Source organism: Tiliqua scincoides, chromosome 3, assembly GCF_035046505.1.
Source record: "Tiliqua scincoides isolate rTilSci1 chromosome 3, rTilSci1.hap2, whole genome shotgun sequence".
Taxonomy (NCBI): Eukaryota; Metazoa; Chordata; class Lepidosauria; order Squamata; family Scincidae; genus Tiliqua; species Tiliqua scincoides.
In genome coordinates, this window is record NC_089823.1 from 210,184,016 (window position 1) to 210,202,370 (window position 18,355).

Sequence of the window (18,355 nt, forward strand, 5' to 3'; positions counted from 1 at the left end):
CGTTGACGAATGCAGAAAGAAGGAATTATCTTCTAAGTCAGTCATGGGCTGACTTCTGTCTTTCATGGTCTACTTTTTTCTTTACAAGAAATGCTGTCTTTTACCTCTTTTATATTTACAAAGCAAACCCCAGCTTTCTTGTTATAGCATAAATAAGTGAGCGAGACATGTATCCTAACTGTGGTGGAAATACCTGAACACCCATTTTCTCTCCTGAAACAAATGCCTCTGCAACCAATCTACATTCCACCATGCCTACTGCACTTTAGAATGTATGTCTACCTTCATCCTAATTGTGTTAATTTATTTTGTGTATGCATTATTCCTTTCCAGACCAAGTCCAGCATTTTTTGCAAGAATCCCAGCAACTAGCCCGTAATAGATCATTCACCAGAAAATGGCCAATGGTCCACTTGTGGATCACAGTCTCCCTTCTGTTCACCCTAACATAGATTAATTACTACCCCTATTAGGATTGTTCATATATGTGCAACACTTTTCTAATCAATTTATTCAGCAATAAATCCCACTAAGTTGAATGGCATTGACTTCTTAGTAAATGTGTGTAGGATTGCAACTGCTTCTGAAAAAATAATTTCTTCTCTCTTTCTTGTTATAATTAAGCAAAAAGGACTCGAAATTGACCTTTCAGGATGTTATCAGGGTTAATAGCACTGCAGGCTTTCTAGAGAAGGATGGTTTGTGGTCATTCATCTAGTATAGGATCACCGACAACAATTAGTGCAGCTGGAGAGACGATACGAAGTTTGGACTTGTACCACTTTTACAAATGATACTGGAATATGCCTTTGAGTTTCTCATGTTCTTTGGTGGGGTTTATATGGAAAAGGAAACAGAAGAAAGTGATTTTAAAATAAGATAAATGTTCTAGTCGATTCAGAACTTACACTCTCATAAACAGGCAAAACATTTAAGTCTCATGTGTGAAAACTCCATACAGTAGAGCATTTAATAAATTGTGTAAGCTGGGAACAATTCAGAGGAGATGGATAGTAGTTTTGAGGCCTCTTGTGTTCCTTTCCAATTCAACATTCTGGAGTATATTCTGGTCATTGTTCTACATAGAATTTACTGCCATATTATAATGAACTGTAAACTTTAGCCTGGATCCTTCTGCATTGGAGATTTGCATTGGCCTGTTGTTTAAAGAACCATGGAGGAGAGCTATAGAAAATGTAGCTACAGCAAAAACAAGAGAGTCCCACTCTAGCATCACTCTTTGACTGTGCTGGCCCGGCTGTAACAGTCTTTATCAATCAACAGGACAGCAAAGTGGCTGAGCATACTGAGCTCAAGGCACTATGTAACAAAGTGCAATCCAAAGGTGCTTGTGAGCAAGTCCCATGCACCAAAGCAAGTCCCAGAGAAAGTCCACTGCACTGGCCTGTAAGTGCCATAGAGAATTGGGAGGCCAGCATGCCTGTCCTTTCAAATGCTGGGTAGACTTGGCCTCTTCTATGGAGAGTTTTGATGGGGGGAGGGGGGGCTGGTCTATTCAGCATTCAAATGCCAAGTAGATCTGGCCTCCCCTTAGGAATCTCAAGATGGAGGCCAAGTCTACCTGCTCCTTCAAATTCCAGGTAGAACTGGCTTCCCCTGGGGGATCTCAAGACAGAGGCCAAGCCTACACATGGCTTCAAGCAGCCAAGGGCAGGGTGATGAGAGCAGTCCAGCCCAGGTACAAGTGAAGCGTACTACACAACTACATGCAACTGTGCACTGTTGGTCTTTGGTAGGTCATTGGTTGCACCAACTTGAATTTCAGGACTCTGGGAATATCAGGAGCAGTAGTTCATCACCAGTTCAGTTGTTGCACACTCAACAGCTTTGATTTTGCACAAAAGCATAGCAGAATAGGTTGGGTAACCCTTTTTTATATAACAAGAGTCTGCATAGTAACATTTCCTACAGCCAATTCAATGTAGCAACAGAACAGAAGTGCAAAAGAAATCCTCACCCCACCCAAAATATACGTAGTATGCAACATATTGCAAGACGCCTGCGTTGGCTCAGTCATGTCGTGAGAATGGATGATGGCCGGATCCCAAAGGATCTCCTTTATGGAGAACTCGTGCAAGGAAAGCGCCCTACAGGTAGACCACAGCTGCAATACAAGGACATCTGCAAGAGGCATCTGAAGGCCTTAGGAGTGGACCTCAACAAGTGGGAAACCCTGGCCTCTGAGTGGCCTGCTTGGAGGCAGGCTGTGCAGCATGGCCTTTCCCAGTTTGAAGAGACACTTGGCCAACAATGTGAGGCTAAGAGGCAAAGAAGGAAGGCCCATAGCCAGGGAGACAGACCAGGGATAGACTGCACTTGCTCCCAGTGTGGAAGGGATTGTCACTCCTGAATCGGCCTTTTCAGCCACACTAGACGCTGTTCCAGAACCACCTTTCAGAGCGCGATACCATAGTCTTTCAAGACTGAAGGTTGCCAACACATGTACTGACATAACACTTTAGATTGTGAAAACATTATCCTGAATTTGTCCTGCACTACTACCCTATCCGTTTTGCAAATATGTAGGGCAGTGGTTCTCAAACTTTGAGGGAGCTTTACTCCCTCAGTAAGTTCTCACGGGGGAGGGGCTAGAGCAGCGACGCAATCCACTCTGCTAGGGGACGAGGGGGGGTGCTTGTGTCTTACTTTATGAAGACAGGGCTGCAGCAGAATGCAGGAGGTGCGGGGAGCCCTGCACAGCCCTCTGCAGCGCTCCCTGAAGCTTGGAACATTTGGGGAAAGCAGGCGCAAAGCACCTCCTGCAAAATGGAAATGCTTTGTGCCCGTTTTTTCTGAACATTCCAAGCCTCAGGGAGTGCTGCAGAGGGCTCCTTGTACCTCCTGCAGCCCTGTCTTCATAAAGTAAGTCACAAGCACCCCCTCATCCCCCCATATGGGCACAATCATGGGGATCGATCCCCTGCCTCTCCCCTTCCCCCACTCCTTAAAGGGAAGGGGGGACCTTTACACAAACTAGTGGGTTGCAACCCACCAGCTTGAGAACCACTGATGTGGGGGGATCAGCAGAAGCTTCAACCATGGTGTTTTTTCCAGCTGTATAAAAAAAAAGAGACACCTTCATGTGTGAAGATCACATACCTGCCTATTTTACAGCTTACACATGAGCTGTGAACCCACTGCCAGCTGTGTATCCCAAATACAAATATACAGTAGGACGGATCTGTGGGCAGCTTTCACAGTGTGGATGTGTTTAGGCTCCCCTACAAGTTGAATGAAACAGCCCTCAAGCCCACTATCTCATTAAAAAAATCCTTTCTACCCCCCAAGTCAATTCACATGGCAAATAATAGCCCCTGCTCCTTGTGTTTTACAGTGAGCAACCTTTTAAAATGGAGTTTTGTGCCTATAAACATGTGGTGGACATATGCTGGGGAGCTGTGTCAAATCACAACTCTCTTGTTTGTGTCTGTGTCCACTGCTTGCTCCCTGTGTTTAAAGACACATGTTTTCTCTTCAAAAATCACAGTGTTAACTTTGTAGTGAGCAAGTAGCAAGTGAACTGGATGCCATGTAAATAAGAATGTTGCCATCAGCTTCTACTTTCTGGAACAAACAGAATAGTCACATTCTTCACTGAAATCCAAATGAATCCATATAAGGCTGTGATCTGGGGTGACCTAAGCCAAACCATCACCACCACCCTGTAATTCTTCTGCCCACTCTCAGCCCAGGCCAGCCAGCACATAGCTCACCCCCCTCCTGCACAAGTATCCATTTCACTGGTTTCTGCTACTGGTTCTAAATTGGCTGGGCTGGAGCAGAACATCTCCATTCTCAGTATTCTCTCTATTGCTACTTTATCAATTTAGATCTAGTGGAGAAGGAGGCAGGGGTCCTTTTCCCAAGCGCTCCCTAGAAGGAGAGTACTTATAGGATGGGGAGGCAGCCAGGTAAGTAACTGCATAGAAGAGGTGGCAAACAGGCATGCAGTGCAGGTGGGGTGGATCCAAGGGGGGGCATTGGTGCGTGGTCCCCCCAAACTGTAATACCAACAGGAAGGGCATCCACTAGGATGGAGAGCAGCTCAAGCACAGCCAGGAGCCAAGGTCTACACAGCCAACAAAGCCTACCAAGCAAGATCCCAAGTTTACGCATTCAGCAAACTTTGGCCAAGGAGGTTGGTAAATTTGGGCTCCAAGTCCAGGTGGGAGTCCAGGCCTACCCACCCAAAAAACTTTGGCCATGCCTACTCATCCATCAAACTTTGGCCATGGAGGCCAAAGTTCAACCAGAAGCCCAGGTTGACCTGGGCTCTGGAGTTAAGGTAGTGCACACGCTCCCCCCAACATAAACACTGGATCCACCCCTGAATGCAGGGTGCCCTGCACCAGTTTGCCACTTCCCCCAGCCTGCTACTCAAAGTGGTAGTTTCATCCAACCTCATTGCTGGGCCACCCCTGGTTGTGTTCTAAACCAGAGCTGTCAAGGCTCCTGCCTGTCTAGAAGTCACACCCCACTGACCTAACAGTCTTGCTCCACAATTCAGGCCACATAAGGGCCAGTTATGATCACTCAGTGGCAAGGGGAATGCACCCTGCACATGCTCAGAGACAGGCATTATTGCTACTTCAAATTTTCCCGGCACTCAAATCTTCCAGAGTTGGTTCTGAGGGTTTGAACCAGCCATTGTCAACCAATGTGCCATGGCACTCTGATGTACCAAAAATGCTGAGCTGCAGGTGTGCCTGGGGGAGGGTCATTTATTAGTAGGGCCATTGGGGGATGTGAATGCCGCCCCCACCAACACCATGGTGTGCCTTGTCAATTGTCTAAAAAAAATCTGATAGTGTACCTTGACAATTACCTTGACAAGTACCTTGTCAATGTGCAGTGAGATGAAAAAGGTTGAAAATCACTGACACAAACCAATCCCTGTGCATTTAAAAGAGGCGAAAGAGGTAGCAACACCCACCCACAGGCCACACTTTGGAGAGAGTGTGATCTCTCCCTTGAAAGAGGGCTGCTGCCCTTAACATTCTCCGTGTGGGATGGGGCAAGAAGGTGGTGGTGGTGGGCTATTTTCCCCCTCAGTGCCCACAGATGCAAGACAGAGGCAAGCAGCAGGAAAGGGATGGACAAGTATAACCAGCAGCTCTTGAGGTAGTTTAGCCATGTGAGAGCGAAGAAAACACTGTACCTAACACTGTTCTGCTTGTGCACCTCCAACGGCGGCGGCACTTTGCAAAGTACTCTGGTGGGGAGGCTCTGCCTCCCCTGCTTCCCTACCCACCACACGTCCTGGTTGTGAGTGCTTGGGCATCTCACACAATGGTGGTGCTCTTCGAAGGACTCTGGTAGGGAGGCTCTGCCTCACCTGACTCCCCCACCCACTGCATGTCTGGGTTGTGAGTGCTTGGGCCCCTCCCATGCTGCTGGCGCTTTTCGAATGACTCCTGTGGAGAGGCTCAGCCTCCCCTGCCTCCCACGTGTGGGTGGTGGCTGCCTGGGTGCCCCACAGGGCAGCGGCGCTTTTCGAAGGACTCTTGTGGGGAGGCTCAGCCTCCCCTGCCTCCCCACCCACTGCCCGTCCCTGCTTCTCTCAGAAACGGTTGGGCTCCCTCCGCCTCCCCCAGTGCGCTGGGGCTCTGCTAGGGCCGCCCCGCGCAGAGGGGGCCTGGAGCGGTCCTGGCCAAGGGCTCTCCAGCGGCGCATCTGCCCTGCGCGGGCTCCTGCGCTCCCCCCGTCGCAGCGGCGGGGCTGATGGCTGGAGAGGTTACCTCGGGCGTTGCAGCTGCCGGTGGCTGGAGGGCTGCGCGGCTGCGGCCAGCAGGAGTCCCAGGGCCAGGGAGCAGGAGGCGGCTGCTGGCTTCATGCTGTTCCCCGGCGAGGGCAGCCAGCGGCAGGGCGCGCGCCAGCCTTGCTCGGGGCCACCTTTATACAGCGGGGCTGCCCCTGGAGGAGTTGCCCGGCGCCTGCTGGTGAATATCCCATTTGTTCGGCGGGAGAGGGGAGGGGAGAGCAGGCTTCTTCCTCGCCCGGAGGGAGCCTCCCCTTTTCATGGGGAGCGGGGAGAGGATCTCCCCCTGGATCCTTGGCAGCAGCGGGCTGCCTTCAGGCAGTGCAGGCGACCAGATGTCCTCTTTCCCCTGGACACGTCCTCTTTTTGAGCCTTCAGTGTCCTCCTTTTCCCTGGGAGTGGACACAGAGCCCTCCTGCAAGTCATACATTATGGGCACAATCCTAGCAAGGTCTACTCAGAATTAAGTCGTGTTTTGTTCAGTGGGGCTTACTCTCAGGAAAGTGTGGTTAGGCTTGCAGCCTGTATGTGATAGAGTTTTCAATTTAATAGCAAGTAATATAGTGTTTAAATTAACCACGTGAAATCAGTACAACAGTGTTTTTAGCTTTTATTTTGCCGAGTCCTACATTTTTCTTGGATGCCCTACATTTTGGGGTGCCTGGTCCTCTTTTGTGGTTGTGACATGTCATTGCCGGAGGGCACCGTTTCCCTGTTAATTCCTCGCAGGACGGGACCACAAAACGTACATGGATCAACGCATGAAAATCACTGCCCCAGCATAGGGGGAGGCATACTAAAACACAGGACAGGCATTGCCAATAGGGAAAGTACAGGGAAGTGCCTTCCACTCTTTTCCTATAGGCAAGTACTGCTACCCGTTTCCCTATTGGCATGTATTGTGCTGTCCTATGCAGGGCTGGCCCATCCCTGAGGCCAACTGAAGCAGTCACCTCAAGCTGCAGGAGTAGTGTAAGACAGGCTGTTTACACTAAGTGTTTTGCACTAAGCCGGGGTGGGGGGGAGGGATAGGATGCTGGACTTTGGACTGATCCAAAAACACTTTTCTTATGTTCTTTGGTTATGAAAAGGTAATTCTTTACTTCAAAGTATTTGACTTCTACAAAGATCCTTGGTTAATTTTTTAAAATTTTGCACGCCACCTCACCATTCTAAATTGTTCTTATTGCATTGGTTGTGTGGAGCATTCTTTTTACTAATGACATTTATATTAAGCTAATGATGATTTTGGAGATTGTCATTCACCTTGAACTTCCATTTTAATGGACAGGCAAGTTATACATTTGAAAAATAAGCTTTAAAAAAATTTGTTGAAGTAAACAACCTCCCCTTGTTACTAGTCCAAACCAGATAAAAATATGGTTCATGCTTGTACTGGAACAGGCAGACCACTTGATGTGAAGGTACAGTTTGTACTGATGCTTTTTTCAAGTTTATTATTATGCAAGGTAACTATAGCATACCTCTACAGTACAGTTGCTTCAGCCATCCCATCTATCCTCTCAAAATTGATGGCTTTTAAAAGGTTATTTCATTTAAAATGTTAATGAATGTGTCATATTTAATGCTTTCAAAATGGCTCTGGAGAAGTACCTGCCTCCACAACTCACCTTAGGTTCTGGCAACAATAATACAATTGTACAAGTTACAGGACTAAACTTTCCAGACAAAGAGATTCTCTTTGGCCTGAAAAAAAGAATATTTTCTGAATCCCACTTGCAGGGGAGCAATGACCTGAGAGACTTATGCCTTTTTCTTCTGTTTGTGGGCTTCCCAGAGGCAGCTGGTTGGCCACGGGGGTGGGGGGGGGGAGATAAGGATGCCAGACTTTGGACTGATCCAAAAACACTTTTCTTATGTTCTTTGGTTATGAAAAGGTAATTCTTTACTTCAATGTATTTGACTTCTACAAAGATCCTTGGTAAAGTTTAATTTTATACTACTATGGAGAAATTATTTGCTGTTAATCCAAGTAAATTAAAAGGTTGGCTGTTTTTAATAATGTTAATGGTGCTTTTTTATAATGATCAAAAAAAGGGGCTAAAGTTACAGTGTATAAAGAGGACATCCTCTGATTATCCACAAAACATAATCTGCATAGAGCACTTCAGGGCACAGGTTTTCCCACAGCCCAAGAGAGCCAACTTCTGCTTCGATCTTGAGGGGACCACCCTCACACAAGGGCAACTCTTAGAGCATTTGAAAGGAACAAGGCTTTCAGTCATGCCCATTGATACTGAAAGAAATCATGTCTTTTGGCTCAGTCTCTCCCCCCCCCCCCCCGGTGCTGGTAGATTGTGTGCTTCACTGGCATCGGTTGTCACAAACATGCCATAAAGCATGTTGCAACAGCATAGAAGCAAGGCCCACCAGCAGGAAGGCCTGCACCAGCCCCCCAGTGCTGTCTGCAACATGTGCTGGAGTAGATAAGCTCTACACCAGTGAGTGGTGCCCAAACCCCGGCCCGGGGGCCCACTTGCAGTCCTTGAGGACTCCTAATCTGGCCTGTAGGAAGCTCCCAGTATTCAATGAGCCTCTGGCCCTCCAGAGACTTGCTGGAGCCTGTGCTGGCCCAACGCAACTGCTGTCAGCGTGAGGGTGACTGTTTGACTGCTTGCATGAGGGCTCCCTTCACTGCTTGCTGTTTCACATCTGTGATGCTGCTGCAGCAGTGAAGGGAAGGCCAGCCTTGCTTTGTGCAAGGCCTTTTATAGGCCTTGAGCCTACTGCAAGACCTTCATTCATTCATGTAAGTTCCATCTCTAATATATTCATTTATGTAAATTTATTCAAATTTGAATTGTAAATTAATTCTTTTTTCCCCCCTGACACAGTGTCAAGAGAGATGATGATTTTAGATTTTAGAAATGATTTAGAAATGATTTTAGAAATGGGTTAAGTCAGAATGCCAGATGTAGGGGAGGGCACCAGGATGAGGTCTCTTGTTTTCTGGTGTGCTCCCTGGGACATTTGGTGGGCCGCTGTGAGATACAGGAAGCTGGACTAGATGGGCCTATGGCCTGATCCAGTGGGGCTGTTCTTATGTTCTTATGGTGTGGCCCTCCTGCCAAAAAGTTTGGATACCCCTGCCCTACACCAAGCTGCAGAGGGGTGGAGAGGAGGTGCAATGGGGTGGGAGGTTGCGGATTGGACCCCTGAGTGTGGCAGGATAGGCAGTAGCAGCGCATGCAGAATCATATTCCCCCTTCCCAGGCCTGATCCACTGACAAGGGACAACATGGACTTGTGCCAGCGATTTAGCAGGCGCAAGTCTGAGTTGCCCCCTTGTGGCAGCTGGGCTTTCTCCAAGGCAAGAGGATGAATGTCCCCTTACCTCAAGAAGACCTCCAGCCTGCAAAATTCCTCTGCATAGGATGCAGCATAGCCCACATTGGCTATGTGGTGCGGGGTACTTTGGTTAGGATTGGGCTGTTAGTCACAACTGTTGTCATATTCTTCGAAGGTGGTGCAGAAAAGAGGGGATTGCCTCCTGAAGATAGTGAACTGTTGGGACTATGTTATGGAAGTCTTTAGATTTTGCACTGGTTTCTTTAGACTTCTATTTGCAATTCACAGTGCTGATTAATAGCTTGGGGCCTACATATGTTAAGAGACTGCCTTCTTCCTTTGTTCCACTGTGATGCGCAAGTACAACCAAGAGCATCATACTGAGACTGGTATTATTAAAAATATTTATGTACCTCTTTTAACAAAAAGTAGTTCCAAAGAGGTTTACATAGCAAAACATATCAATAAATGGTTCCCTGTCACCAAAGGGCTCACAATCTAAAAAAAAAGATGCAGAAGAGACCCAACAACAGTCGCTGGAAAAGTTGCCATGCTGGGGTGAGAAGTGACAGTTGCTTTCCCCTGCTAAATATATGAGGGCACCACTTTAAAAGATGCCTCTTTGCCCAGTTAGCATAGATTAGCAACTCACCTAAAGGATTTCATCCTTAGACCAAATTTAACCATCAACTGACACAAAGATCACTTAAAACAACCAAGAGTCATGTAGCACCTTGAAGACTTAACTAATTTATTTCCATAGAAGCCTAAGAATTCCTTTCAGTGCAATCAAGGACATGCACCTAGCTTCTCCTCCCCCCCCCCCCCCAGCATTTTCTGGTGCTAATCCAGAAGCAGTTGCTGAAGTGCAGAGGCAGTTTGGGGAAATGTTTCCAGATGAATAGAATTTGGGGCCAAACCACATATGACTTAAAAAAAAACAAAAAAACTTTAAAACAGCTGTTAGTGGGTCCAATTTTAAGCGGTAGTGCTGGGAGACAGGTGTCTTTCCGTCAGTCTGGATCTCTTCCTGAAGCTGTTGTTCAGCTCAGAAAAGAAAAATGCAGGATCAACACAGCTACCAGTATTTTTCTGCACTGTGGGGCTAACAACAGAAGAGCAATTTAGGATGTGAAAATGACACAGGGAGATGGCTTTAATGCCCAAGCCTAGCACTGCTACTCTGATCAAAATTGGAGGTCCCCCCAGTTCCTTGTAGTAACAAAAAGTTGGGATCCAGTGATAGATCTCTTGCATCACATCTAATTTAGCTTTGATTAATCAGTCAAGCAAGGGGCAACAGGAAAAGTTGGGCTTGATGTGGTTCAGAAAAATGGAAGGTAAAGCTCAAAGTCTTCAATCTTATACAGTAACAGCCCAGTCCTATCCCTGGTAGCTCTGCCGGGTGGAGCAGCACCAAAACAGTTACCGCTGCACTCAGTGGCACCACTAGAGGTCTCCTCAGGGGAAGGGAACTTTTGTCCCCTTTTTCCAGGGAAAGCCTCAGGCCATGCAATGAGGCTTCTCAAATCTGTGCCAGTGCAGACTTGAGAGCCACTGTGTTGGGCTTTGCAGCCAATATGGAGGATAAGATACAACAGAGCAGGGCTCCGCTGGTCCCACCCCCTTCCCAGACCAGTTCCTCCCCACCCATTCTGCCCACCTCCCCCCAAAAAACATACTCACTGCCGTCAGTGCTGAAGGAACACCAGCCAGCTGCAGCACTGCACATTTGTGACACCCAGCGCTGGCACTGGAGCTCAGCCCCAGCACTTAGGGGTAACAGGATTGGGCTCTAAGTTCTGTTGAATTTAATGTGGCTTACTTCTGAGTAGACATGCATAGAGCTGTTCTATAAGGGAGTTATATGACCGTCAAAGCTAAGGTGCTTGATCATCTACCTACATATCATTCCCCCCTGGCAGAAAATCCCCCCCCCCCACAAAGATGCAGTTTGCTTCAATGACACCTTCAGAGATCCTTAGCAGTTGGGGGGGGGGGGGTGGCGGCAAATTTTTAGCAGGAAAACAACACGGAAATAAAGAGCTAAACAGTCCCAATACCTGTACTTGAGTGGCAACAGATAGCAGCCACTGGTCAAGATCCCAAGTCCAATGTGGCTGTCTTCAGATGCCAAGTTATCCCCTGAACCCTTAGTACCAATGGTAAGGCATCCAGAACAGGAATCTGCTCCAGAGCCCAGCAACCTGGCACCAGCACTGCAATCCCAATCCTGTCCAGGCAGCCTAAATGGTTCCTATTTCAAAGAGAAAATAACCCCACACCAGAACATGATGTATTTAACTTCGCTTCCAGTTTGGCCCCAAGAGAACAGAACTGGCGGAGGGGGGAATATGTGCAGGAGTAAATTGTACAGGACCAGTAACTGCAATGGTGAGGAATCACATACTGAATAAACAGCTAAATTTTTCAGCCTTCAACCAAGTATGTATGTGTCAAGTGATAATATAGTCATCTATTTTCCAAGACATAGGCAGAATTCTGTTATACCCTTGAGCCTGTTTGTGCTTTTTAAATAAGAGCGAAAAGATCATGGCAACTGCACAAATGAGCCTCTACCTTTATCTGCTCTTATTCCATCCCCCATCCTCTGAGTACCCCCAGACTCATAAGTGTGTGGACATAGGCCGCGATTCAAGGGCATTCATAAGAGTACCTTGAAGTTCTTCAGAATACAGAAATGTTGGATGGAGCCACACAGTCTTTCATCTTGATGGACCAGATATAAAAAACTACTTCTGTGGTAGAGATTACTCATTCCAACCTGCTCCCAGAACAATCCTAAGGATACTTAAACTAAAGCATTCATGTGGTCTTTAAAATGCAGTTTGCCATTTACTGCTAAATGCAGAGAAATTAAAGAAGCACTGATTCTAGCTCAAGAAAAGGGAATACAATTCTACACATTTTTTGTACTCTGTCCAGACTTCTAATATATGTGACAACAAAATGGCTTTAATGTAAGTGCTCTCATCCGTCATCATTTATTTTAAAAACGTGTCCTTTCATCTTCAATGAACTCACACTACTGGTATATCTGAGACAAGAAACAGGCACTTGCTCACTTAAATATAATTGGAGTGGGTTGAAAACAACAGTACCTGAACTAAACTGAGACACAGCAGGCCCTCCAATTTTCTAAGGCACTGCATTGCTGAGACAATAGTGATAAAGCATTCCATATGTGAGCAAATCAGATGGAATTTTTGGTCACACATTGAGGTCTTCGGTGGAACCACGAAGGCAGAGTCCTGGGCCTCAGTGTTTGTGGAGGGGCAATCCAAGAATTCTTTTGGAAATGAAATCACCTTGGGGGCAGGCAAGGAGGGTGAAAATATTGCTGCCATAAGAGAAGCTGCAAAGCATTTAAGTACAGGGAAACTGTATCATTCTTCTTTACTCTTTGCAAAAAAATAGAAGTGTGCTTGATGTTTGCACTTAACCAGGTTATTTTTTTGGGTGGGGGGAGGGGAGAATGCCTGCAACTGTATATTGGATGGAGAAGCTTCTGGAAATAACATCAATGCTGTAGGCAGCCTGTGGCACTTATTTAGACAGAGATAGACTTATATTAACTGCATAGATTTCATCTCCATGAGAAAGTGTCTGGCAGTGACTCACAAAGGGCATTCTTAGTGGTGGCTCCCATTCAGTAGAATTCCTTGCCCTGTGAGGTTCAGCAAGCTCCCTCATTCATTGTCCATACCGTGTGTCCCCCAAAATAAGACACTTATATATATATATTTTTTGCTCAAAAAAAACACACTAGGTCTTATTTTTGGGGTAGGTCTTTTTTTTTTTTAATGTACAACAATCCACAGTCATACATGTACAAAAATATATCTTACAAAAACATCCCCTCAGCACCCAGGAGGATGCCTGCCTGTCAACTCAGAAGTTAGTCCCTTTATAGTTAAAAGGACTTACTCCCTGGAAGGTGTGGAGAGCCTCAGAGCCTGGTAGGCAGGGTTGTCTTGCTTGCTGCTTCCCGCCTCAGCGTCCTCTGCCCAAGACAGCACAGCAGGAGCTTTCTAGGTGGCGCACAGGAGTGCATTGTTCCCAGTCAGGTTGTCCACCTATCCACCCGACCCTCCCTCCTGGCCCTGATCACAACTAGGTCTTATTTTCGGGGAAACATGGTATTTCACTGTAGTTTGAAGACCTACCTTTTTCAGCATGCTTTTATGAGTCATTTGGCTGATTAGCAACTACTCCCTCAGTATTTATGGTTGCTGGTGCTGTTGTTTTTATGATATTGTATTGAATTGGCTTAAATTGTACTGATTTATTGTATTGTTTTAATTTCTTTTGAAAGTCACCTGAATCTTTGGTGTTAGGGTGGGGTTTTTTTTTAAAAATAATAATATTTATTATTAGCAATTAGTACATATTACACCTGCAACCTTTAATTATGATTTTACATAAGATTTAATTATGATAAAATGCCATCAAAAAGGCCTCGGGGAGATGCACTGAATAAAAAGACAAAAATGCAATCAAATAACAAAACAAAATACTAGGAAATATTATGACAAATTGGATCACTGAGGGCATGAAAACATTTGCAGCAGATAAAACTATAATTGATTAACTGGTTTCATAAATCACTTAAAAAACTTTTAAAGTGAACTTGAAAAGGCATTCCCAATTAATCTTGCAACAGGTCTTCTAAAAATGTTACTGTGCAGTTTACACAGAAGTAGGCTCCATTGTGTTCAGTGGGCCTTACTCCCAGGTATGTGTGCATAGAATTGCAGCAATAACAATTTTTAAGAGTAGTTATAAAAACTGCAGAAGTTAGAAGAAGAGACATTCTCCCTTCACTCTCACACCAAAGGATAGTGGTGGACTTCTCCAACCCCATGCTCTGGGCAAAGGTCCACGATGGCACCCCCTGCGGGCTGTTGCTGGCCCCCCCCCACGAAAATCCACCCCCCCACACACACTCACCTGAGGCTCACCAATCCTAGCACGACCTGAGCCTACATAGGGAGCCTCAGAGAGGATTCCACAAGGTCTTAGAGGCTTGCTCCTGAGGCATTTGCCCCATCGGACCTAATGGTAGGTCTGCAACTGCCAAAGGAAATGCTTCTTCTAAGAAGGTACCAGCTGCAAAATATCCATGCATTGTCTAAAGGCAAAAAAGTATGTTTTTTCTTCACAACAATGTTTAGTCATATGATGATTTATGCATATTCAATTGCCAATTAAAACTAATTTGATTAATCAACAATGGTTTATTTAATTGGGTGTGGGTTCTTGTACATATACTATTCATTATTTGCTCCAGGGTTGTACTGGTATGTGCACTTTATAACAATTATAGTACTCCCATGGTAGCATTGCACATAGTAGGCCTACATTCACTTTTCAAATGAGAATATTGTATTGTCGTATGTTGCTCTGTTACTTTTTCCAGTGCATCAACTTCCTTCCCAAGCACACTTGTATGTTGTTTGCTCAGGCTGTTATTGAGTCATTAAATTCCCATGACTATACCTGTTCAATTAAAAACAGGAAACTTACAATAATTCAGGTATTAATTGCTTCCACTCTTGAACACACCTGCTCAAATACCTATTATAAAAAGAGAATTGAAGTTATGACTGTCTGGGTGCTGTCTACCTTTTAATGGATGCAATGTTGATTCACTTTGTTTACATGATTTGTTGCACCTTGTCATTGGATCCATTCACTATGCAACAGTTTAAAACAAATGTATAAAAATTTGAAACAGAAAAATAGGATTTAAAGAATCCCAAATAATTACAAAAAGTATACTACATTGCTAGCCTAGGCATGTTTACTCAGTCTCACGGTTTACAAGTCCCACTGTGTTGAATAGGTCTTGTTCCCTGAAAAAAGTGCATGAGATTGTAGCCTTAAAGCAACAAGAGCCACATATAGTCTCTCAGGTGGACTTTCAGAAAAACAATGGCCTACTCATGTTAACAAATTTACCTCAGGTAAATTTTTCAGTTTGCCTTCTGCTGAGCCTGACTATTCTCTTCCACTAAGGTTCTTTGAAAAAAAAGTTTGAAGGGCAGTACCTGAGAACTCACTGATGATGTCACTGTTCCCCCTATAGGAGAAATCCTAGGTGCTTTGCTTCTTCCCATCCTCCTTCTACTATGTCCCTGAGCATGACTTTATTTCTGCATGATTGCTACTCAGTATTTTGGAAAGCTGCTTCATCTCCCTCTGGAGCAGTGAATTTAAAAGCAGTGAATTTAAATGTCCAAGTTGCCATCTCATAACCCTTAATTTGTCTATGCCTCTTGATCATCAACCATCCTGCTTTTTAAATGTTTTGTAAGAACTGTACAGACATGTACTGGTGAATAGCATTTGTGCATGCTCATCTAATGGGAAAGGAAGATGTGCATTTAGAAAGACAAAATAGGCTTCATGCCCAGTTACATATTTGACTTGCAATATTTCTGTCTGCAAAATTGCCCTTCTTAAAACTTGCTCAGTTTTCATTTCTCTAACCATACTGATTTGTGATTGTTAGCATGGACAGCATAGATCTAGTGTATACAACACTGCAGAAAAGACAAATCAGGTGTACCTCTGGGCAGTGCTGAAGCCTGCAATAAACAAGTACATATCCCTTGAGTTTAAGTTTGTATTTATATTTTAACATAATATATATATTATCTATTATGCTTTTGTCTCTGGGATTTATACAGATCTCCAAGCAAGACTAGACTTCTTTTAGGCTGCCATCCTAACCACACTTACCTGGAGGTAAGTGCCATTAAACTCAAAGGGGCTTACTTCTGAGTAGACATGCATAGGCTTGCACTGCCAATCTAATACTCCTACTCAATCCTCCTTGCTCCATAGTTCAAAAGAGTTACAGATTCAGGTTACCATTCTCAAAGTATTGAGATAAAATATACTTTATGTTTGTTACTTCTGAGTCTATACACGTGTTGTTTGAATTAAAAAAAAACACTTTGTGGTATATTGAAAGCTAAATGATTCCCAAAAATGTAATCTCACCTATACTTTTCTCACTGTGGTTCTTTTCTCCAGTTACTCTAGTAAGGCCCATGGAGGTCTTGAAATGGGGCTCCAAGCAATCAAGATGCAGCACCTCACCTCCTGCACCACCAGTGCTACCTTCTCAGCAAACTTGGCAGATTCAGTGCAATCTTGTGTGTCTGCTCAGAAGTAAGTTCACTCAGGAATGTGTTCTATGATTGCTGCCTAAACTTTGTGTTATTTCAGCAACATCTGTGTTGTCAGAAGACCTCCCTGCTTATCGAGGTCTATAAAGCCCTGGCCACTTGCTGCTTGCTGTGATCGGTAAGTCTTGGCCTGCACTGCTGTCTTCTTGGGATTGTGACTTGCGTCCCTGCTACGACTGTGACCTTGATCTGCCTTTCCTGGAAGTTTATCTACAACCAGGTTCTGACTGAACCCCGACCACTGGCCCCAGAGATTCTGATTGTTCCAAAACTCAACCTTGCCTGCTTTGCATCACATCCTTTCCTCCATCCATCACCTGAGCTTACAGCCAGCTTCCCTCCTTCAGGTTGGCAGTTGAGAACCTGAAACAGATCCTGGCATGGCAAGTACAAAATGAGAAAGAAAAGGGGAGAAAGAAAGACCTTGCAGACCAGTGGCGTAGCTAAGGAGGTGCAGGGGCATCTAGGGGGGCATCTAGCTGAGCTTGACACTAGTGACCAAAATTGTGAAAATCTTGCTATGTATATAATAATAATAATAATATAATAATAATAATAGGTATTTATATACCGCCTTTCTTGGTCTTTATTCAAGACTTTATTCAAGGTGGTTTACATAGGCAGGCTTTATTAAATCCCTATTAAATAGGGATTTTTACAATTTCAAAGAAGGTTCTTTCTTTCAAGAACAACTACATTCAAGGTGTTTCATTCTGATCTGGCTTCACATTCTGGCCTCCATCCTCCCACGCTCAGAGCAGATGGAATTGCTCGGCTTCAGCTTGTCAGCTGCTCCAAGGTTGCACGGTGCCGGTGGCCTCGAACTGGCGACCTTGTGGATGTTATCTTCAGGCAGATGGAGGCTCTACCCTCTAGACCAGACCTCCTGCCCATAATACCATTATGTTATATATCATTGGAAAGGTAATTTAATGCAGAATGCAATTATACAAACCACATTGGAATATCTGTATTCTATCAAAAGTTATGGCCAATTAACCAGAAAGTGAAAACACAGCTGTCTTGTGGAACAAAAAGTAGATTTGCTTAACTCCAAACTGACCCGAGTCTGATTGTTCTGAGTGCCAATGAGATGTTGTTATGATTCAGCATGGAACCAATAACTTTTTATTTATTTCACTGATTTTGATTTTATCATGCGGGGGGGGGGGCTACAAAATCTTCTTTGAAATGGTTATTTCTTCAAGTGGGTGGTGAGCTGCTGGGGGGAGGAGGTGGGTTTTAACTTTTTAAAAAGCCTGGGCGTGATGTCACTTCCAGTTGTGACACCACATCCGGGACAACACTTTGAGCTTGGCACACGATCATTAGCTACACCATTGTTGCGGACCATGGTGTATGAAGAGGGTGGCGGGGGGGGCTGTTACTAGTCTGGAGGGGGGTGTTCAAGAAGTCGCCCCTGGCTGCGGCTGCAATTTAGGGCGCAATCCTAACCCTTTATGTCATTGCTTTCCAGCACTGGCATAGCGGTGCCAATAGGACATGTGCTGCATCCTGCAGTTGGGTGTTACTCACGGAGGCCTCTTCAAAGTAAGGGAATGTTTATTCCCTTACCTCAGAGCTGCATTGCCCTTAAGTCAGTGCTGGAAAGCACTGACATAAGGGGTTAGGATTGCGCCCTTAGTTAGCACTGGCTGCAGCTACCCGCAAGAGAAGTATTTTATTGGTATGATTATATATATGAAGTTACAAAATTATATATATACAAATATAAATATACAAACTTACTAAGTTAGTGTATATGTATACACAATGTTCAATAAAAGAAAATGTTCACTGTTTGTACTTCTCTGGCCTTTATTATTATTCTTTTCATGTAATGACTATTGAAGATAATTTTGCCATGGGGAGGTACCAAAACTTTATGGGCCCCAGGTGCCAAATGACCTTGGTACACCACTGCTCACAGAAGAGATATGAACTAGCACAGGGCAGTATGGGTGCTGGATTCTTCTCTGGTTAGTTGATTGATTAGCAAAGTTAGCACATAAGGGATAGCAGTCCCTGTGTAGTTTGTGGGCGTCAGTCA

The 18,355-nt window shown here is 45.0% G+C and overlaps 1 protein-coding gene across 2 annotated transcripts in view; it reads right to left on the reverse strand.

Moving 5' to 3' along the window:
• PCOLCE2 (procollagen C-endopeptidase enhancer 2) overlaps positions 1-18,355 on the reverse strand; it is an 83,057-nt gene that overhangs the window by 32,791 nt on the left and 31,911 nt on the right. Inside the window, exon 1 of one of the 2 annotated variants that reach the window (XM_066618924.1) lies at positions 5,760-5,942. The exons of the other annotated variant lie outside the window; for it this stretch is intronic. Coding sequence (XP_066475021.1) covers positions 5,760-5,854 — 95 coding nt within the window. The 5' untranslated portion in view covers positions 5,855-5,942. Of the gene's footprint in view, positions 1-5,759; positions 5,943-18,355 lie in introns of those variants that run through there. 2 annotated transcript variants of the gene reach the window in all.